Source organism: Scyliorhinus torazame, chromosome 9, assembly GCF_047496885.1.
Source record: "Scyliorhinus torazame isolate Kashiwa2021f chromosome 9, sScyTor2.1, whole genome shotgun sequence".
Taxonomy (NCBI): Eukaryota; Metazoa; Chordata; class Chondrichthyes; order Carcharhiniformes; family Scyliorhinidae; genus Scyliorhinus; species Scyliorhinus torazame.
The window spans coordinates 150,278,277-150,301,876 of NC_092715.1; the positions used below are offsets into that span (position 1 = coordinate 150,278,277).

General features: G+C 47.2%; 1 protein-coding gene across 5 annotated transcripts in view; it reads left to right on the forward strand.

Moving 5' to 3' along the window:
• The window catches only part of vps13a (vacuolar protein sorting 13 homolog A), a 753,359-nt gene that overhangs the window by 656,192 nt on the left and 73,567 nt on the right, over window positions 1-23,600 (forward strand). For 3 of the 5 annotated variants that reach the window (XM_072516625.1, XM_072516626.1, XM_072516627.1), the window contains one exon: window positions 13,394-13,508. In XM_072516625.1, the coding sequence (XP_072372726.1) occupies window positions 13,394-13,508 (115 nt within the window). Of the gene's footprint in view, window positions 1-13,393; window positions 13,509-13,782; window positions 14,408-23,600 lie in introns of those variants that run through there. The other 2 variants (XM_072516628.1, XM_072516629.1) reach the window with 2 other exon arrangements.

The following is a 23,600-nucleotide window of genomic DNA, read 5'->3' on the forward strand; positions in this document are numbered from 1 at the left end:
AGAGGGGGTGAGCTGACGGACAAAGCCTCATCCTATAAGAATCAGGTGAGCATGAGGACCTCTGCGGGACAGACAACACCAGCCACATTGTTATATCTGTTATATTGGAGAAGGAGACCAACAACAGTTAGGGCTTCCACCCCGTGACCCTCAATCCCCCAAGCTTGGGCAACAGGCTGGCGCAGTAGTTAGCACTACTGCCTCACGGATCCTATGTCCCGGGTTCGATCCCAGTCCCGGGTCACTGTCCCATGTAGAGTTTGCACATTCTCCCTTTGTGTCTGTGTGGGTCTCACCCCACAACCCAAAGATGTGCACGGTAGGTGGGTTGGCCACTCTAAATTGCCCCTTAATTGAAAAAAAAAGAATTGGGTACTCAAATTTTTTTTTCAAAATCCTCCAAACTTTCCCCACCCTTATGTGTCCTGTCTTCTCTGGGTGCCATCCACTGAGCCAGTTGTGCTGGAGAACCTCACTCTGCACAGTCGCCCTGGCTACATCAGGAGCTTCTAGACGCAGACCTCTGCCGGGAACATTAACGAGGACATGCTCCGGTGCCCTCTCCTGATCCACACACTTACCCTATGGTCGTGGAAATATCCACAGTGCAGAAGCCCAGCTCTTGAGTGTTTAATTATGGTGCTGACGCTCAAATGCAATTCACTAATCATCCTCTGAGACATAGGGAGTCCACGAGAAACCACTTGAGATTATTTTGATTATTAAATGGTCATCAGTAACAAAGAATTGAAATCAAATGCATAACATTCCACATATTACACCAACCATTAAGCAACAAGGAAATGTCGTCATTCCATATTGGGATCAATACAAAGCTTTATCAACTCATTTTCACACGAAAAAACAAACACATCGTATCACCGCTCGCAGGTTCCTCAAAACAAAAGGAGGGGAAGCCTGAGAATATCTTATAATGTCCAGAACTTTGTCATAGAAATTGTCAGCTCAAGGACGACGGACCAGCTGGTGAGCTTCTTCAACGAGAAGTTCACCCAGCAACGGAAGGAGAGTCTTGAGGATCTGGCCTCGCCGGTAGATTCTATCAGGGCGGTGGTCGACCGCATGGATATGAAGCTGGCGGCTCAGGGTCAGGCGATCCAGACGATGGACGAGGTGGCAGGGGAACACTAGGTGCATTTGCCTCGATGGTAGCGGAGATGGGGCTGATCAGCATAGGCAGCTTCAGGAGAAGGCCCTTACCAACAGTGGTCCCACACCTCCAAGAACATCTTATAAAATTCCAACGGGTACCCGTCCGATCCCTTGCCCGATTGCATCACCTCCAACCCCTCTACTACTTCTACAAGCCCAATTGGGAAAGTGAAGGACACAGGTGGGAATCCGGTCTTGGACCCGGTGGGGGTGAATGGGGTGTTTAGGGAATTTTATAGTAAATTGTATAAGTCAGAGCACCCAGCCGGGGAAGAGGGGTTGAGGCGGTTTCTGGGAGGGTTGGAGTTCCCGAAGGATGATGAGGAGCTGGTGGAGGGCATGGGGTTCCCAATTGGTAAGGGCCTTGTGGCGAATGTATTCACCATAATATCAGTTGTCTTTATAGTACTGTGACCTATGGCCAGGGAATGGTAATATGATCTCCTTATGTATTGTACTGGAACCCTGGTGGGCTCTGCCTCTTGCCCCCCCCCCCCCCCCCCCCCCCAGCGGCGCTCATTGTTACAGCAGTCACAGGCAGGCAAGTTCTTGGATAATAAAGCCTATGTTCACTCTTTCTCATCGTCTTGTAGTGAATTGATGGTACATCAATTTATTATCCAAAGACATCACTATGGAAGCCGCTCTGAAGCCTAATAAACTGGAACTCGACGCACGAGCAGCAGAAGCTAAGGAAATCTTCTCCCACTGGCTCCGCTGTTTTAAGGCATACCTTGACGACTCTGCAATGCCTCCCTCCGATGCCCTCACGCTGCTCTCCTCCACGCCTGGGTGAGCCACCGAATCTCGGGTATGATTGAGGACGCAGTCACGTATGAAGCAGCAGTCGCGATTCTAAAGAATCGTGAAGCCCGTGAGCGAAGTGTTCGCGCGGCACCTCCTCACTACCCGCCGCCAACGTGCCGGGGAATCGCTGGACGAGAATCTAGAGAACCTGACACTACTCGCCCGCAACTGCAACTACAGGGATGTGAAGGCCGATGAGCACATGAAGCTGATGATCCGGGACACCTACGTGGCTGGGGGTCGGTCTAACTACGTCCGGCAACGACTGCTGGAAAACGGGGCCACTGATCTACAGGACACAGTAAAACTAGCCACCTCGTTAGAGGTGGCCTACCAGAACCTCAGCGCGTTCCCGGCAGACCCAGCAAACCTCTCGTGGGCACCACGGACGCGGCCTTCACCAGATCCGACTACGTCCCAGGCCTGTGCTATGCGGCTGCCCGTTCAGCCCGGGGGACCGTCTTGCTATTTCTGCGGTCAGGGCCAACACCCCCGGCAACGTTGCCCAGCCCGCACCGCGACATGCAGCGACTGCGGCAAAAAGGGACATTTTGCCAGAGTTTGTCTGGCCCGATCCAAAGCCCCGAAGTCAAAGGCTTACCAGGCCCGATCCACGGACTCACAGGCCTACAGACCCCACAATGTGGCTGCATGCCTGCCGATACCGCCCCCTTCAGATGCGCCATCCGCCTCGTGCAAATCGTGGGGGGCGCCATCTTTAACTCAGCCCGACACGTGCGACCCATGGGGACGGCCATATTAGCCGCCATCTTCAACACCAACCGACACGTGCGACCGATGGGGGCGGCCATCTTGGTCACCATCTTCAACTCAGCCCGACACGTGCGAATCGTGGGGACCGCCATCTTGTGACCCCGATACCTCCGACCACACAGACTACCCGCAGCTCGGCGCAGTCACCCTCAACCAGTCGCGGCCGAAACATCTGAAGAATTCGATGATGGCCATCCGGGTCAATGGGCACGAGACCCACCCTGTCTTTTCGACTCTGAGAGCACAGAGAGCTTCGTCCATCCCAACACGGTAAGGCGCTGCTCCCTCCACATCTACCCCGCGTCCCAGACAATCTCCCTTGCCTCCGGATCCCATTCGGTACAGATCCGGGGGTACTGTGTCCCGAACGTCACGATACAGGGCGCTGAGTACGCCCATTTTAAACTGTATGTCCTCATTCACCTCTGCACCCCCCCTACTGCTTGGACTGGACTTCCAATGCAGTCACCGAAGCCTGACCCTAAAGTTTGGCGGACCCCTACCCCCTCTCACTGTATGTAGCCTCGCGACCCTTAAGGTCACCCCCCCCCTTCACTCTTTGCGAACCTCACCCCCGACTGTAAGCCCGTGGCCAACAGGAGCAGGTGGTGCACTGCACAAGACATGATTTTTATCAAGTCGGAGGTCCAGCGACTCTTGAGGGAGGGGGTTATCGAGGTCAGCAACAGCCCCTGGAGAGCACAAGTGGTGGTTGTCAGGACCGGGGAAAAGAATCGGATGGTTGTGGGCTACAGCCAGACCATAAACCGGTTCACGCCACTTGATGCGTACCCCCTCCCCCGCAGAGCGGAGATGGTCAACCAGATCGCATAGTACCGGGTGTTCTCCACGGTAGATCTGAAGTCTGCCTACCACCAGCTCCCGATCCGCCCGGAAGATCGCCACTAACTGCTTTTGAAGCAGCCGGCCGACTCTTCCACTTCCTCAGGGTCCCTTTCGGCGTCACTAATGGGGTCTCGGTATTCCAGAGAACGATGGACTGAATGATGGACCAGTCCGGGCTGCGGGCTACATACCCATACTTGGACAATGTTACCATCTGTGGCCATGATCAGCAGGACCACAACGCCAACCTTCAGAGGTTCCTCCAGACCATCCAATCCCTCAACCTCACAGATAACAAGAAGTGCGTTTTCCACACAACGCGGCTTGCCATCCTCAGCTATGTCGTGGAAAATGGAGTCCTAGGGCCCGACCCCGACCGCATGCGCCCCCTCATGGAACTTCCCCTTCCCCACAACCTCAAGGCCTTCAAACGCTGCCTGGGGCTATTCTCCTATTACGCCCAGTGGGTCCCCAACTATGCGGACAAAGCGAGCCCACTTATCAAAGTCACTATATTCCCCCTGACGGCTGAGGCCCGCTCGGCCTTCAGCCGCATCAAGGCCAATATCACTAAGGCCGCGATGCACGCGGTGGATGAGTCCGTCCCCTTCCAGGTAGAGAGCAATACGTCAGACGTCGCCCTGACCGACACCCTCAACCTGGCGGGCAGGCCAGTAGCCTTCTTTTCTAGAACCCTCCACGATTCCGAGATTCGACACTCCTCTGTCGAGAAGGAAGCGCAAGCCATTGAAGAAGCTGTGCGGCATTGGAGGCACTACCGAGCCGGTAGGAGGTTCACCCTCGTCACCGACCAACGGTCGGTAGCCTTTATGTTTGACAACGCACAACGGGGCAAAATAAAAAACGACAAAATCTTGAGGTGGAGGATCGAACTCTCCACCTATACTTACGATATCAAGTATTGTCCTGGGAAGCTCAACGAGCCCTCAGATATCCTGTCCCGCGGCACATATGTCAGCGTGCAAGATGACCGGCTACGGGCTGTCCACAATGACCTCTGTCACCCGTGGGTCACTCAACTTATCCACTTTATTAAGGCCCGCAATCTGCCCTACTCCACCGAGGAGGTCAGGGCCATGACCAGGGATTGCCAAGTCTGCGCAGAGTGCAAACCGCACTTCTACCGGCCAGCCAAGGCCCACCTGGTAAAGGCCTCCCGGCCCTTTGAGCACATCAGTATCGACTTCAAAGGGCCCCTCCCTTCCACCAACCGCAATATATACTTCCTGACCATCATTGACGAGTACTCCCGCTTCCCCTTCGCCATCCCATGTCCTGACATGACCTCAGCCACTGTTATGAAGGCACTGCGCAGCATTTTCACCCTGTTCGGTTTCCCTGCACACGTCCACAGTGACCTGGGAACGTCTTTCATGAGCGAAGCTGCGTCAGTACCTGCTCAGTAAGAGCATCGCCTCGAGTAGGACTACGAGCTACAACCCACAGGGAAACGGGCAGGTGGAGAGGGAGAACGCGATGGTATGGAACGCCTTTATTCTTGCCCTTCCGTCTAGAAGTCTCCAGATTCCCCGATGGCAGGAGGTCCTCCCCGACGCACTCCACTCCATTAGATCGCTCCTCTGCACAGCCACGAACGAGACCCCTCACGACCGTTTGTTTGTCTTCCCTAGGAGGTCCGTCTCCGGGGTCTCACTTCCATCCTGGCTGACAACTCCGGGATCTGTCCTTCTCCGGAAGCATACGAGGAGCCATAAGACCGGACCCCTGGTCGAGAGGGTCCAGCTGCTGCAAGCCATCACCCAATATGCCTACGTCGCGCACCAAGACGGACGGCAAGATATGGTCTCCCTCCGGGATCTGGCGCCCGCTGATTCCCATGTCAATGCGCCCCCCTTCCCACCGCCTACTGCCAACCCCCGAATCACTTATGCCCCCCTGGGGCTCCTGTACTGTCCCGTGCATACACTGCCGCCATCCACCACCCCCCTGCCTACCCTCAACCGTCGCCGACACGCCGGACCGAAGCTCCAGACAACACGCTCTCGGAGTCGACAACTACAACGCCCGTACCCGCCGCACCGCCAGAGCTGAGGAGGTCCAAAAGAACAACCCGGCCTCCAGACAGACTGAACATATGATGACCCTACTTCACCCCCCGCTGAGCTTCATTTTTAACAGGGGGTGAATGTATTCACCATAATATAAGTTGTCTGTATAGTACTGTGGCCTATAGCCAGGGAATGGTAATACGATCTCCTTCCATGTATTGTACTGGAACCCTGGTGGGCTCCGCCTCTGGCTCCACCCCCCCTGGGATGGTATATAGACCTGCCGCCTGTGGGCGGCGCTCATTGTTACAGCAGTCACAGGCAGGCAGGTTCTTGGATAATAAAGCCTATGTTCACTCGTTCTCATCGTCTTGTAGTGAATTGATGGTGCATCAGGCCTTCAATGAAGCAAATGAGTTGGGAGTGCGCCCCCCGACGTTGTCACAGGCGTTGATCTCCCTCATTTTAAAATAGGATAATAAGGATCCATATAGACCAATCTCCCTGTTAAATTGGATGTCAAACTATTGGCAAAGATCCTGGCCATCAGGATTGAAGATTGTATCCCAGGGGTAATAGGGGAGGACCAGATGAGGTTCATTAAGGGTTGGCACTTGGTGACCAACATTAGGAGGTTGCTTAATATAATTATGATGCCTCCAGAGGGGCGCAAGGTTGAAGGGTGGTGGTAGCCATGGACACAGAGAAGGCCTTTGATCAGGTGGAGTGGGAATACTTATGAGAGGTCCTGGCGTGGTTTGGGTTTGGGCAGTGATTTGTGGATTGGGTCCGGTTGTTTTGCCAGACACCAGTGGCAAGCGTGCAGATGAATCGGGTGAGATCAGATTACTTCAGGTTGCACCATGGGACGAGGCAGGGATGTCCACTTTCCCCACTGTTGTTTGCCTTGGCTATAGAGCCATTGGCATTGAGAGCGTCGAGGGTTTGGCAGGCGATAGTATGGGGGGGTGGAACACAAGGTCACGCTCTATGCGGACAATCTGCTTCTGTACATATCGGACCTGCTGGGGGGAATTGGAAGGATTATGGGGATATTGGAGGAATTGAGACAGTTTTCAGGATACGAATTGGATACGAGTAAGAGTGAGGTCTTTGCGATCCAGAAGAGGGGGCATGAGAAGAGATTTGGTGAGATCCCATTCAAGGTGGTTGGGAGGGAGTTTTCGATATTTGGGTATCTAAGTGGTGCGGAAATGGGAGCAGCTGCATAAACTGAATTTCAGGCCGCTGGTAGAACAGATCAGGGGGGACTTTCAGAGGTGGGACACGCTCCCCTTGTCATTGGTGGGGCGGGGACAGACCGTGAAAATGACGGTTCTCTCAAGGTTTTTGTTTGTTCTCCAGAGCCTCCCAATTTTTATCCCCAAGACATTCTTCAAAAAGGTGAATGCAGAGATCTCGGGATTTGTTTGGGAGGGTAAAACCCCGCGGGTGAAAAAGGTGCTGCAGGATCGAGGGCGTGGGGGGCCTGGCCCTCCCGAATTTTATTAACTCCTACTGGGCGGCGAATATTGCGATGGTCAGGAAGTGGGTAGTGGGGGAGGGGTCGGTATGGGAGCGAGTGGAGGTGGCTTCATGTAAGGACATGAGTTTGGGGGCACTGTTAACGGCACCTCTGCTATTCTTGCCGGCTCGGTACTCCACAGGACCGTTAGTAGTGGCAGCCCTGAGGGTGTGGGGTCAGTTGAGGCAGCAGATGGGGTTCGAGGGGGGGGTCGGTGTGGACACCGATATGTGATAACCATCAGAGGTGGCAACGGGCAAGAATCGAGAGATTTGGGGATCTCTTTATTGATAATGGTTTCCTGAGCTTGGAGGAGCTGGAGGAGGATTTTGAGTTGCCAGGGGGGAATGGGTTCCGGTATCTGCAGGTGAGGGATTTTGTGCGGAGGCAGGTTTTGATCTTCCCGCACCTGCCGCCCAGTGGCTACAAGATAAGATGGTGTTGAGAACAGGAGTAGGAGAGGGGAAGGTCTCAGAGATATATAAAGAGCTGATGGAGTGGGAGGGAGCCCCAATAGGGTAGATGAAGAGAAAGTGGGAAAAAGAGCTGGCTCGGGAGTTGGAAGCCAGGTTACGGGAGGAGGCCCTGAGGAGAGTTCATGCATCCTCGTTGTGCGCCAGGCTTAGCATGATACAGTTTAAAGTGGTCCACAGAGCACATATGACTGTGGCCCAGATGAGCAGGCTCTTTGAGGAAGTGGAGGAGAGGTGTGGGCACCGTGCGTGGAGTCCTACAAACCATGTCCATATGTTTTGGGCATGTCCGAGGCTGAGGGGTTTCTGGCAGGGGTTTGCTGACGTCATGTCAGAGGTCTTAAAAATGGGTGGTTCCGAGTCCAGAGGTGGCGATCTTCAGTATGTCAGAAGACCCGGGAGCCCAGGGAGCGAGAGAGGCCGACGTCCTGGCCTTTGCCTCCTTGGTGGCCCGGAGATGGATCTTACTAGGGTGGAGGGGCTCGGAGCCCCCAAAGTCAAAGGTGTGGATTAGCAACATGGGGTTGCGCCTTGAGCGATTCATGGCAGGGGTTTGCTCGGAGGTTCAGCTGTTCAACAACTTCTTCGAGAAAAATTAAGCTGTCAGCGAGGGGGGGAAGGGGGGAAAGGGGAGGCATGGGAGAGATGAGTAAGGATAGGAGAACCAACGGAGGGTGGTTGGGGAAGATGACATTGTTTGTGTAAGCCATGTTGGCTGGGGTCTGTGCCCGGGGGTGTGTTGGTTATATTGTTTTGTTTTTGTTGAAATTTGATGTTTAAAATTGTTAAAATTATAAATGTCTCAATAAAATATTTTCTAAAGAAGAAATTAGATGTCCATCAATGCGTTATCTGTTCCACATATCAGTGCCATTCTCCATCCAGTAGGTGCAGCTGTGCAGGCCCTCCCACACGGCCCAATCTCATCGGAACCAAATCCTGGCATCCACATAGTGCACTGGCAATCAAGGTACAGTTGAGCATCCTTGACTTCCAGCATGTCTAACTCTTGGTGACATGCCAGTTACGTATGCAGCACTTACCACACCATCACCAAAAGCATCAACAATCTGCATTTCTTCAATGGCGTCATCAGCTGGTCCATTTGGATCAATGTCGCGCACCAGGTCCCAAGTAGCAACTCAAACCACCGGAAAAGGATACTGACACAGGTCCAGCGAAGAAGGAGAGACAACAAGCACCCCCCCATCAGCGCCTAGCATGCACCAAAAGAAAACACAAAACAGGCAGGAATATAACAAGGACACCAGCTGCACACCAAAGCCAAAATCAAGACAAAAAAACAAAAAGAATACAATACCGCCAGCTGCCAAGTCGCCCCCCCGTGACCGTAACAGCAGACCTAAATCGGTGGACAGGCACCCAATGCGCGTACAGGAAAGCATGTGTGTGAACGCTAGAGCAGCACTGACCACTAGAAAATGTCACGCTGGCACGAGGCACAGCGGAAGAAGGAGAGCGAGCACCCCACCCCTTCTCCAGCACTGGTAATTTACCGGGGTCCAGGCCATAGAAGCAGGAGGGGTTGTAGCAGTGAAGCGTATAGCCGTCAGGCAAAAGAGCAATACATTGCCAACGGTGCAAAAATTACTCACACCCCACCCCCGACACTTGACTTGCATCAGTAGAAAGTAACTTGGTAAGCCAACCACGGAAGGTCTTTTACTGACCTGGAGCACAGTGGGGGGTGGAGAGAGTGAAAACTACTTTCCCTCTCCAGCATTGGCAGTGTTTTCCAGTGACTCTCGGGTTGCGTAGGCAGGAAGGCTGCAAATGGCAAAAAGAAAATCTGCAGTTACATGGCTTTCATCATAAAATTCCCCCCCCCCCCCCCCCCCCCCCCCAACAAATGAGGACCAATCACAGGAAAACAAGGAATATTAGCCACCTGCATGGCTCCCATTACGGGAGCAGCAGATGGCCACTGAACCTAAAAAGTCACCGGTAGTCCATGAAAGTATCTCAGCGCAACCTCCAGGCTTCACAGTCGAGCCGGACCGCAGCCCCTCGTTCCATGCAGTATTGGCACCTGATCTTCCATCGCCACCCTGTCCGAGGACCGGGCCACAGGAACACAGGGGGCATTAAACAGGTGACCCACAAGTCCAGGAAACTGAAGTCCAATGCACAAAATAGACCTTTTAACAACATCTATAGACTGCGAAAGCAAACCCTCCTGCATCCTCAGCTCAGTAGTAAGCGCACCAAAATCCTCCCCTAACTTCACTCCAGATAAGAGACACAAAGGCAACCACCTTCTTCCTTCCCTCCATTCAGAAAGCAGCAGGTAGTCCCAAGGGGAAGAGGCAACAAGCAAGCAGAAAAGGCAGTGGCAAGCACAAAATAAACTCTTGGCTACAGCAGCCTCCAGACAGTTGCAAGTCACCAACAGGAGCAAGCAGAAACGCAACCTGCAGCTGGGAAGTGCTCTCACAACTAACAAGGCCAATTCTTCATTAGCAATAGCCTTCAGCTGTGAAGCTAAAGGCTGCTCACAGTCAAAGGGAGTGAAAGTGACCTTCAGCAAAGAAACAAGAACAGGGCTCTGTCCCAGAAGCATTTGGTAGGACAGTCAGGCAGCAGCTGTAGTTGTTCCTGTTATGGGTCTCCACAATATTTAAAGATGGATTGAAAGCCTCACAGTCGCAAAGTCCCCCCCCCCCCCCGACCTGCATTGCTTCAGCCCCCTAAACGCTCCCCCCCCCCCCGCCCCCCCCCCCCCCCCCCCCAAAAACCTCTGGTGCCCTTGAGCTGCATGCTGGAAAATGGAAATGGCTGCGCACCTCCCCAGTCCCCCTCAGCAGCCATTGCGCCAACTTCACGTTTGTAAAAGGGAGTTCTGAACTAAGCTCAGGTGATTTCTCGCTGGGGAGCCGGTTAACTCCTGGGAGGCCGTTGGATGCGGCTTCAATCTCGCTAATAAGATGGAAAAGAATGCAAATATGGGTTAATGATATGCTCGCCATATATGGGAGCGATCCAGAACTCGCAATCAAGAGCAAGGCAGTAAGATTGCAAACTGATTCGCACATGGGCTTTCCCCACTATTTATCTGGCGTGCCCAAATCCGTGCCGGGAGCAACGTGGTGGTTGCATCATGCCCTATGTCTTTTTGACAGGTTGTAAAGAAAAAGTCATGTACAAAAACAAATGTTAGCCGACAGAAGTGATATGGTTTTTTTCTGTTTTAGAGGAGAGATGAATGGTTGAAGGCATTCGGATGTGCAGTAACTGTGTTGGTCCCTTCACCTGTTTGCAAAACAGCTAGACGATATGCATCAGTCTGTCTCTCACTTCCTACTGAAAGATTTTAGAAATCATTATGAAAGCACGTCTAAGAACCAATATCAGGTTCGGCCCACAAGGGGGTACTATTGTTATACTCTTGGTACCACTGATCATATAGTTAGATACTGGCAAGAGAGGCACAGGGTGCCAGGTTTTGATAGCCTGATTCAACCTCAGCAAGTGACACAAGTGAGGGATTGCATTGGCTGAAAGGTAGTGAAATTTATGGAGGGCGTCCCAAATCAAGCTTGAATTTTTTAAAAATATAAATTTAGTGTACTCAATTAATTTTTTTTCCAATTAAGGGGCAATTTAGCATGTTCAATCCACCTACCTTGCACATCTTTGGGTTGTGGGGGCGAAACCCACGCAAACACGGGGAGAATGTGCAAACTCCACACGGACAGTGAGCCAGAGCCAGGATCGAACCTGGGACCTCGGCGCCGTGAGGCAGCAATGCTAACCTACTGCGCCACCTTGCTGCCCTCAAGCTTGAATTTTTAAACACTATGAAATGTATCACACATTCCCAGTGAAGACCTAGGATTGTTTAAATTTTTATAACTGTAAAATAGTCATAATTTTCACATTAGGACTACTGCAATTTAGAAAAGGATGCATATTGGACATCTTGGGCATGGCTCAACTAAATGGGAACAAAGTCCCATAGCAAGTGCATTAAACCACATGTTTCCCGGCATTTGAAGTGGTGATAAACACATGGCTATTCAATGTTACTTATGTTGTTTAAGGGGCCTCAGCGGGGAATGCCCCGCTGAAGCCACACACAGCCCCATTTTGTACGCTCACTCTCCCTATCAGTATAGAACCATATTGCAATATTCTATTACTTTCACACGTTGATCATTTCCTCCAGTAGTCAGTCTTAAAGTTGCCTTTTACAATTTTGGGCTTAGCCATAGCCTAATTCGAAGTCGTTTACAAGATTTTTTTCTATCCCACTTACTAGCTTACTCTCCTACAAAGAGCCACCATCCATTACTTTTCCTCTGTTCAGTGGTTTGGCTTGTTTTTCTTTGCTAAATCTGCAATGTATGTTTGTGATTGTGCAAGCAAAGAATCAAACTAATTGATGTCAGACTATTTTGCCCCTTGACAACCTTCCAATGTCATCAATATGTCCCAACTTGTCCTTTCATCTCTAGAGTTGTTTTCAGTCAGCAGTCACTCTATGATACTGTATCTAAATAATTTACAACAATGAAAGTATCTGTAAAGTCATTTATGCCACCAAAAAGGTGACAGTAGATAAGCCTGTTCAAAAACCATTCTGCACAGTTTTCAAATGTATATCTTTATAATTTACAGTGCAGAAGGAGGCCATTCGGCCCATCGAGTCTGCACCGGCCCTTGGAAAGAGCACCCTACTCAAGCCCACACCTCTCCTCCCTATCCCCTCAACCCAGTAACCCCACCTACCCTTTTTGGACACTAAGGGCAATTTAGCATGGTCAATCCACCTAACCTGCACATCTTTGGACTGTGGGAGGAAACCCACGCAGACACGGGGAGAACGTGCAGACTCCGCACAGACAGTGGCCCAAGCCGGGAATCGAACCTGGGACCCTGGAGCTGTGAAGGAACTGTGCTAACCACTGTGCTACCGTGCTGCCCATTTCATCCAAAGATTTTCAAGAAGTCTGAAAAAAATCACTCCAACAATGTGTCTTTTTTCAGAATTAAGATCCAAATAATGTTTTAATTAATATAGTAGTGAGAGCAAATGGGAGTTTTTCCTATACAGCTAATTTGAAACATTTTAGTTTAGAGTCTGGTATCGAACAATATTTACATATCTAAATCTATCTCCCTTCTTTTATGAATACAGTTGTAGACCCAGTTTTTCATGGATCTTCATGTCTGACATTGGGATAAGGGAGCCAAATGTGGCAGTATAAATATTACTCCCTTGAGATGAACAGAGTTCATCTGATTACACTGGTGATATCAGAAGATGTTGTATGATGTGAGCATGGAAAACTCAACATAACCTTTTACTTATTTACTTAGTTTAAATGATTATATTAAACAACCCTGGGCCACAATGAAGTTTTCTCCTGATCTCAGATTGAAATTGATATAATACATGTACTGTTCACATGTCTATATTATGGGCAGAAGAAAATTGATGGGATAATATTACCCCTTTCTCCTTGCATCTCAGTTGTCGGCAACAATGTGTGTTTTCGAGGGATGCTTTAAACCTTTTGCATCAATTATTGAAATTTCTAAAGCAGTTTTTTACAGGTTCACCAAGTGAAGCATTAGATATACTTTTCAAACTGTCAATAATGTTCACCCCAATGTTTGTCCTTGCAAATTGCACTTTATTGGAATGAATGCTGTCAGCTGGAAATTATAATATATTCGGAGATTTTTCATATGTAAAAATTGTGTTTTTGCACATTATTTAGATGTTTCCTTCTTTTTGCCAGAGCTACAGAAACATCCGAAGATGTTGTGAGTCTTCGTCCACCTCGATTTATTCATGAAGATGGTGTAATTAGACCATATAGGTTGAGAGAAGGGATTGGCATGCAGATGTTACAGGTAATTAATTATAGTTACTTGGCTACATTTATTATACAAGGGTATTTTCTAATATTGAAAAATAAACTTGCATTTCTGAATTATTATTACATATGAGGATGTCTTAGAAAGGTATATGGTTCAGCACTGCTGGCTGTATATACAATATGCACTCAGTATTTCTGATGTTGCTGGTGACTGTGCTTAGAGTATTTTTCCAATGAAAGGCGGCATAGAAAACTGCAGTGAAACTAACCCGTTATTTTACTTCTTTCCTTCTTTACCATGCTTGCAGAAAGGAAAGGCCTGCAAAGAATGGAATAGGTTGACAATGACCATGCTGATGATTAATCTGATCAAATTGCTGTATACCATCAATGCATGCATTCATAACAGTCCAGTTGTCTACAGCCAATACCATCAGTGGTCCTGTTAGTGTCTTACTGTTCTATGATGTTTTTGTTTTTAGTTGAAAAGTTGCATACTGGAAAATACATAGGGATAGACAGAAAAACGGACAGCATACGTGTATTCTTGAACATTTCGAAGTAAAATGCATGCAAGTTATACAAATCAAAGAAGGCTAAGAAGAGAATTTTGCAAAACATAATCTTAGTGTAGGACATTGTTCTCTTAGTGTTTGTTTACTCTCACTTTTGCAGTTTTAATGTGGTTCATTCTCTTGTCTTCCTGCTGTTTCTAATTCCGTGTTAAGTGTTGCAGTTTGTATTTAATGAGAATTGCATACAAAACTCCAGGTAATTGTACAATTGTGAAGATACTGTAATAAAAGTTGTGTCCAATTTTTATAGTTCCATTCATGTCACTCATCGCACAGCTTTGCCATGTTAAACTTCTACATCGTTGCTTTTCAATTCAATCTAGTACGACAACTAATAAAATCATAACATGCACAAAAATGGCTTTTTATAATTTCTGCTTAGGCATATATTAAGATATGAATCTAAAATTGTTTTTACTACTATGTTGTTCTATCATTTCCTTACAAATTCACTATATTTTATAAAAATGTGGTTAGTTAAAAAAGAATATTCTGTTGCATTATTGCTATGAGGAGATGCTCTACATAAAGTGAACTATAACTTCAGATTGGCCGAGAAACTGATTTTGAGCCATTAAGTCCTGGAAAATGTGCCTAATGGGTTTTCCAGGGTTCTAAAACGCTGGATTAGATGCCAAACTGGTTTGAATAATACATTTAGCCATTTCAGGATTTAAGGAAATTGGTTGTGGTGGGGAATGGGACGGGGGCAGTGTGAGTTGGGTAATGATAGTGGTAGAAGGAACAGATAAGGAATTGATGTTGACATCACTACAACAACCATGAACAAATCTTAATATGGTGGGTCTCTGTGGAGTCACTTATTTTTAAAAAAGCATTGATCAATTTCTTTTAATCTATTTTTTCATGTATGAAGAGGTTTTGAAAAAATGAAAAATAACTGAATATCAAAATAAAGCACGTCCTCAGTAGCAAAGGCAAAAATGTTAATATTTGTGAAATCTTGCTTTCCAAATTTTTAGGATAGTAATTTTAAACGTGAGTTGGCATATCACTTGTACAATACCTTTCAATAAAATAAAAATCATAATCTAGTCTCATGTTTTAAACATGACCTAGTCAAAAGATAATGGGCCTGAACTTCCACAGAGTGGCAATCACAGTTGGATTGCCACTCCACTCCTACTTTCTTATCTGAATTTTTTTCACTCCTAACTTCCGACTCCGGCCAAGCAAGATCCAGGCAGTGCATTGCATCCCCAGGGCCTAGCGTCGGGTGGACCTCGGTCAGATAAAAGGAGACCACGCCCCCTTTTTTATGGCACCAGCTGCCATAAACCAAGTACGTTAAAGGTCCAGCCAAGTGTAAAGGTCCTTCTCAGGCCTGGGAAATGCTAAGTGCATAAGGTAAGTGGGTAGAGTTTGTGGGGTTGGGTAACAGTAAGTGGGTAGAGTTTGTGGAGTTGGATCAGGTCTCTGGGGGGGGTGGGAGGGTAGGTGGATTTGAGTGCTGTATTAGGCCTCTAAAAAAAGTCAGGGAGGGGCAGATTTGGGTCATGCCTTGGAAGGGGGGTTAGGTCGAGTCAGACCATGGTAGGGTGAGGGCGGCATGTGGAGTTTGGCCTAGGGGAAGGGATGGGTGAGAAGTGCCCATGGGGAGCTAGTCTGGGGCAGGGGAGTCCCGTGGGATTTTGGGAATGCTGGGTGAGTCCTGTTCAGCATAATGGGTGTGTGTGGGGTGGGGGTCTTGTTTGGGGTCAGTGTGAATCTGTAGTTATCCAGAAGTTGGAAGAAGTTTTCATCCTTTTAATGAATGAATGAATGAATGAAAATCGCTTATTGTCACAAGTAGGCTTCAAATGAAGTTACTGTGAAAAGTAATACAGCCGGATGATTCCCAGTGCAGTGTAGTTGCCCAAATGAATTTTGCAGCTGCGATGCACACCTTTCCTGGGGGAACATCCAGGGGGTAGGGCCAGTGTGGCATCCCCAGTGCATCTTTGGAATACCCTCAGTTACACTATCCTGGTGCCCAATATAATTTAAAGTTTTTATAGCAATCCAAGACCTGTTTAAGATGCATTCCACCCCAAACAGATAAGAAATGATCTTAATTGAACATGCTTTATGAACATTTAAATTAACTCTTCAAGTTCTATTTTGGGGTTATGTAATGCATTGCCTGAAAAGGCAGTGGACCAAATTCAGTCGTAACTTCCAAATGGGATTTGAATATATACTTAATAGAAAATTTGCTAAACTATGGGAAAAGTGTTGTGGATTGGAACTAATTGAACAGTTGTTTCATAGGACTGAGTGACCTCCTTTGCTGTATCATTCATCCTCACATAGAACATAGAACATAGAAAATACAGCACAGAACAGGCCCTTCAGCCCACGATGTTGTGCCGAACCTTTGTCCTAGATTAATCATAGATTATCATTGAATTTACAGTGCAGAAGGAGGCCATTCGGCCCTTTGAGTCTGCACCGGCTCTTGGAAAGAGCACCCTACCCAAACTCAACACCTCCACCCATCTTGCAATTCAGAACCATTAGGATCTTCACCTTACAAGTAGCAGATGCTTATGGAAAACAAGTTTGAACTAGCTAGTCAGCAAAAGCTTTTAATGATGAAACCCTTTTGAAACTAGAACCCAAGGGCACAGCCTCAGACTGAAGGGACGTCCTTTAAAACAGAGATGAGGAATTTCTTCAGCCAGAGGGTGGTGAATCTGTGGAACTCATTGCTGCAGAAGGCTGCAGAGGCCAAATCACTCAATGTCTTTAAGACAGAGGCAGACAGGTTCTTGATTAATAAGGGTATCCGGGGTTATGGGGAGAAGGCAGACAAATGGGAATAAGAAACATATCAGCCATGATTGAATGTCGGAGCAGACTCGATTGGCCGAATGGCCTAATTCTGCTCCCATGTCTTATGGTAGATTCTCTGGCACTGTAGAAATGCTTTCTAGCATATTGATTGAAATTGAAGCCTCTAGGGAGCAATAAGTTATATTTATCAAAAAGTATTGTTGCATGAACATCACACCACATTACTCGATAGTTATAGAGTTATTGCTCATGCATCTCTTGTGTCCTGTTCAACTGTTCTTCTGTCACTCAATAATAGCACTCTTCCATCTGAGTCAGAAAGTTGTGGTTTCACATCTTGCTTCAGAGGGTGACACCCCAATGCAATATTGAGGGAGTGCAGCACTGTTGGAGATACATATCAGGTCCATTTGTTACTCCAAGCAGACACAAAAGAAACTGTCATGGTATTCAAAAACAAAGCAGGGCAGGCAGTTCTGCCTAGTGTCTTGACCAGTATTTCTTTTTAAGCTTATCTCACTAAAAACAGTCATTGCATTAGCTTCAACATCAAAAGCGTATTGTTTATTTATACCAGTGTGAAGGTTTCAATTTCCTGTGTTGATGGTGGCACAGTGGTATTGTCACTTGACTAATGATCCAGAGATCCAAAGTATTTACTCTGGGAACCCGAGTTTGAATCCCACCATGGACTTCTGAAATGGCCTAGCATGCCATTTAGTTCTCTCAAACCACTAAAAGGTCTATCAGGAGCGAAACCGGATGGACCTACTGAGGTATGGGAAGTAACTAGGGCAAACCCTGTCAATCCTGAAAATACCTTCTTTAACGTCTGAGCGCTTTTGGGAGTGCTGCCCTACAAACGAGCCAAGCAACAGCCTGACATAGTCATACTAACTGAATCATATGTTACAGATAAAATTCCAGTCACCCCCATCACCACCCCTGGGAATGTCCTGTCCCAGCCACAGGAAAGACTCAGCAGAGGTGGCAGCACCGTAGTATACAATCAGGAGAGAGTTGCCCTGGGAGTCCACTGCATACAGTCGGAAGAGATTGCCCTGGGAGTCCTTTGCATCAACGCCGGACCCCATGACGTTTCATGGTATTAGGTAAACATGAAAGGAAACCTCCTGCTGATTGTCCCATAGCGTACCCCCCCCCCCCCCCCTCAGAGCCCCCTCAGCTGATTAATCAGTACTTCTCCATGTTGAACGGACAAAGAATGCACTGGGTTGGGGGTGAGGGAGACACTTCATTCTCCCATTGCCAAGAGTAACTTCGTAACACCACTATTGAATGAGCTGGCCAAGTCCTAAAGGACATACTGCTAGATTGGGTCTGCAGAAAGTAGTGAGCGAACCAACAAGAGGGAAAACTTACATGACTTCATCATCACCAACCTGCCTGCCGCAGATGCATCTGTCCATGACATTATCAGTAGGAGGGACCACCGCACAATTCTTGTGGAGATGAAGTCCAATCTCCAAATTGGGGATACCCTCCATTGTGCTGTTTGGAACTACTACCTTGCTCAATGGAATGCATTTCAAATAGATCTATTAACACAAGAAGCTCTGAGGATCATCAGCAGAAGCACAATTGTACTCAACCACAATCTGCAACCTCATGGTCTGGCATATCCCCCACTCTATGATTACCATGAAGTCAGGGGATCAACCTTGCTTCAATGAAGAATGCAGGAGAGAATAACAGGCATACCTAAAAACGATGAAGCAGCAACTCTGGACTACTTGCTTGCCAAACAGTGTAAGCAGCATGTGACAGACAGACCTAAGCGATCCTACAATCAACGGATCAGATCTAAGCTCTGCAGTCCTGCCATATCCAGTCGTAAATGGAGGTGGACAATTAAACAACTCACTGGAGAAGGAGCCTCCACAAATATCACCATCGTCAATGATGGGGGAACCCGGCATATCAGTGAAAAGTTAAGGCAAATACATTTGCAACAATCTTCAGACAGAATTCTGAATGGATGACCCATCTTGGCTGCCTCTGCATCACAGATGTCATTCTTCATCCAATTCAGCTCACTCCACGTGATTTCAAGAAATGGCTGAAGGCACCGGATATGCAACGGCTATGAGCCATGACAATATTCCGGTAATAATACTGAAGACGTTTGCTCCAGAACGTGCCAGGACCCTAGCCAAGCTGTTTCAGTATCGATACAATGCTGACATCTACCTGACAATGGGGCATATTGACCAGATATGTCAAAAAAGACAGGACAAATCAAAAATTACTGCCCCACCAGTCTACTCTTGATCATCAGTAAAATGATGGGAAGAATCATCAACAGTACTGTCAAGCAGCACTTGCTTCGCAATAACCTGCTCAATGATGCTCAGTTTGGTTTCCACTGGGATCACTCAGCTCCTGACCTCATTGTTTCAAACATGGACAAAAGAGCTGAACACCAGAGATGAGGTGAGAGTGACCACCTTTGCCCATTTGATCGGGTATGGCATCTAGAAGCCCTAGCAAAACTGGAGTCATTGGGAGTGGGGGAAATACTCTCCACTGGTTGGAGTCATACCTGGCACAAAGGAAGGTGGTTGATGGTCAATTATCTCAGCTCCAGAACATTACTGCAGAGTCTCTCTGGATAGTGTCCCAGGCCCGACCATCTTCAGTTGTTTCGCCAATGACCTTCCTTCCATCATAAAGTCAGAGGTGGGGCTGTTCGCAAATGATTGGCCAATGTTCACCATTCACAGCTCCTTGGATACTGAAATAGCCCATGTCCAAATGCAGCAGGACCTGAACAATATGCAGGCTTGAACTAACATGTGCCAAGTATCATCCATGTCACACATCCGGACAATGACCATCTTCATCGAGAGAAAATCTAACCACTGCCCCTTGACATTCAATGGCATTATAATTCCTGAATTCCCGACTATCAACCTCATGGGGGTTACCATTGGCCAGAAATTGAACTGGACTGGCCATATCAATATTGTGGCTACAAGAGCAGGGCAGAGGCTAGGAGTCCTGCAGCAAGTAACTCACCTCCTGACTCCTCAAAGCCTGTTCATCATCTGTGAGGCGCAAATCATGAGTGTGATGGAATATTTTCCATTTGCCTGGATGAGTGCTGCGCCAACGGCTATCAAGAATTTTCCAAGACAAAGCAGTCCGCTTGATTGTAAGCCCGTCGACAAACAATATCCCCTCCACTACCAATGCACAGTGGCAGCAGTGTGTGGCATCTACAAGATGCACTTCTGGAACTCACCAAGGTTCCTTACACAGCAACTTCCAGATCCACCTAGAAGGACAAGGGCAACAAATACATAGAACACCACCACCTGGAAATTCCCCTCAAGCTACACGCCATCCTGACTTGGAAATATTTTGCTATTCCTTCACTGTTGCCGGGTCAAAATCTTGGAACTCCTGCCCTAGCAGCATTGAGGGTGTACCTACACCACATAGCCTGCAGCAATTCAAGAAGGCGGCTCACCACATCCTTGAGGGAAATTAGGGATGGGCAATGAATCCTGGCCAATCCAGCGATGCCCATGTCCATTGAATTCATTTTTTTAAACGGATACATGTCTTACCTCTCTGTGTAACTCCTATCTCTCCTCTCTCTCTGACACTCTCTCTCTATCACATACACACCCATCTCTTCTACACACCCATCTGTCCTATTTCTCTCTCCCGTCAATCTTTTCTCTTGTACTCTCTTGCTCTTTGGCTCATCTCACTTTTTGTTGTATTATGTCGAGTATGAAGTGCCTTAATTGGGACATTTTCCGATGTTAAAGATGCTATGTGAATGCAAATTGTTGTTGCTCTTCCTCTCATGTCTATCTCCACCTTTCAAATTCTGTATGTCTGCTCCTTTCAATCTTTGTACCCACCAGAAAAGGGCAATTGCAGAAAATATAAAGCGCTTTGCTGAACGGTAAGATCTGTTGCTGGAATTTGATGTTTTGTGATGAATGTAGGAATTTCTGATATTTTGTATCATATGTATTTGATGCAGTAAGAGTTAAAAACCTGGCTTAATGTGTGTATGACTGCTGCAGTAGTGTTTGTAAAAATCCTGGTTTGCAGGACTGCTACTCTTTTGGGGAGTTAGAGGTACAATTGAAGCATTGTAAAAGCTTGAGCTAATGGATCGGTGTTTGGATTAAGAGAGTTTCCTGGGAAGTAGACAATGGAGACATTGTTCAGCTTGGTAAGATGAGGTAACTGATGGGAGGAGCTAGAGTACCAGGAATTTTAGCAGAGACGTAGAGATTGTTCAATTGGTTATTGGAAGTCAAAGCTTCAGCTAGAGATCCTGCATTGTTCTGACAGGATTCAAGTCTATTTCTTAAAACCGTCTCAAACAAATCTCTTTAGCAAGTATACCTGGGTTGCTAACTGTATTTAGAAGTGGATTGAGAGTTGAGATGGTTTTGTTGTTTGAGTGCGTATAAAGATGGCAGTTAAGGATATTGTGTCACCGTATTGATTAGCATTGTTTAAGGGGTAATTGTCAGCCATTTCCTTATGTGATGTTAAAGATATTTTAATACAGTGTTAATAAAATGTACCATATCGCTATTATCATAGAATTTACAGTGCAGAAGGAGGCCATTCAGCCCATCGAGTCTGCACCGGCTCTTGGAAAGAGCACCCTACCCAAGGTCAACACCTCCACCCTATCCCCATAACCCAGTAACCCCACCCCTAAGGGAACTTTTGGACACTAAGGACAATTTATCATGGCCAATCCACCTAACCTGCACATCTTTGGACTGTGGGAGGAAACCGGAGCACCCGGAGGAAACCCACGCAAACTTGGGGAGAATGTGCAGACTCCGCACAGACAGTGACCCAAGCCAGAATCAAACCTGGACCCTGGAGCTGTGAAGCAATTGTGCTATCCACAATGCTACCGTGTCACTCCTGGAGTGACGTATTCTTTCCTCAGTCTTACAAAATTAAAATGAAATATTGGGGTTTCTGTCCAGTATCCTAGTCACTTTTGGGGTCTGGTCCGGGATCGTAATAGTTTACATTGAAATGACAGAAGCAGAGACGGGACCTAATCAAAGAAGGTTGGGATTATTGGACCAAATATTTATTACATTTCCTATGTCACTGTGAATGCTCATTTTTAATTCATTCATGAGATGTAAGTGTGACTGGCAAAGCCAGTATTGACTGCCCATCACTATTTACCCTTGAGAAGGTGGTGGTGAGTCATCTTGAATCACTGCAGTCAGTGTGGTGAAGGTAGTTCACAGTGCTGAAAAGGTAGGAAGTTCCAGGATTTTGACCTCAAGGAATAGCAATATGTTTCAAAGTCCGAATGTTATGCGACTTGGAGGAGAACATGTGCCTACTGCCCTTGACTTTCTAAGTATTAGACATCACAAGTTCAGGAAGTGCTGTCACTGAAGCATTGACGAGTTGCTGTGGTGTAGCTTGTAGATGGTACATAATGCAGCCATGTTGGTGGAGAGAGTAAATGTTTAAGTGATGGAGGAGGTGCCAATCAAGTATGCTGTTTTGTCCTAGATGTTGTGGAACTTCATCAGTATTGTTGGAGTTGCGCTCATCCAGGCAGGTAATGAGTGTTTCATCACACACCTGATTTGTGCTTTGCATTTGGTAGGAAGGCTTTGAGGAATCAGAAGGTGTGTCACTTGCTACAGAATACCTCTGACGTGCTCTTGTTACTGCAGTATTTATCTGGCTGGCCCAGTTCGGTTTCCTTTCATTGATGTCCCACGGACTTGGATGGTGCGGAATTCAGTGATAGTAATGCCATTAACGTCATGGGAGATAGTTCTACTTTCCCTTGGAGCTGGTCAGTGCCTTCCTTTTGTGTGGCACTTACAGCACAAGCTTGAATGTTGTTTCATTATCTTAGAAGTTATGAATGATGTTGTATACTATTTAATTGTCAGAAAACATCCCCATTGCTCTTGCGATGGAGGAATGGTCATTGAAGCTTATGAAGATGGTTGGGGCTAGAACACTGCCCTGAGAAATTCCTATAGCAATGTCTGTGATGAGTGGCCCCAACAATCATTACCATCTTCTTTTGGGGCTAAGTATGACATCAGCCGGTGGAGAGTTTTTCCTTGATGCCCATTGACTTCAATTTTAGGAAGGCTTCTTGATGTTTCAATGTCAAGGGGAGTCACTCATCCCTGGAATTGGACCCTCTTGTCCATGTTTGGGTTAGGGCTAAAATGCAGTCAGGAGCCAGTGATCCTGTCAAAACTCAAACTGAGCATCGATGAGCAAGTTATTTACAACCAATTTTTTCTAGATGTCACTGTTAATGATTACTTCCATCACTTTGCAGATAATTAAAAGTAGGCTGATTATTTATTTTTTAAGTAATTGTCGGAGCTCTGAAACTGGATTATTTAAGTGGAAGTGTATTAAACAGTGAGAAAGATGGCAATTGGGGCTTTGGTGGGTGAAATTCAATACAGAAAGGTGTGAAGTGATGCATTTAATGGAAAAATTAGGAAAGACTAAGTGTTGAATGGTGCAGTTTTAAATGGGATGCAAGAAGAGAAAGACCTGGAAGTTATTTAAACATAAATCTTTGAAGGTGTTAGGGCAGAGCAATGGTTAATAAAGCATATGGGATCCTGGGCTTTAGAAATAGAGGACAAATGGGCTACATTAGCTTTTCTTTCTTATGAATCTTATAAGACGACAAAGGCCAGGAAGGTAGGCTGAACTTATATAAATCACTAGTGTGGCCC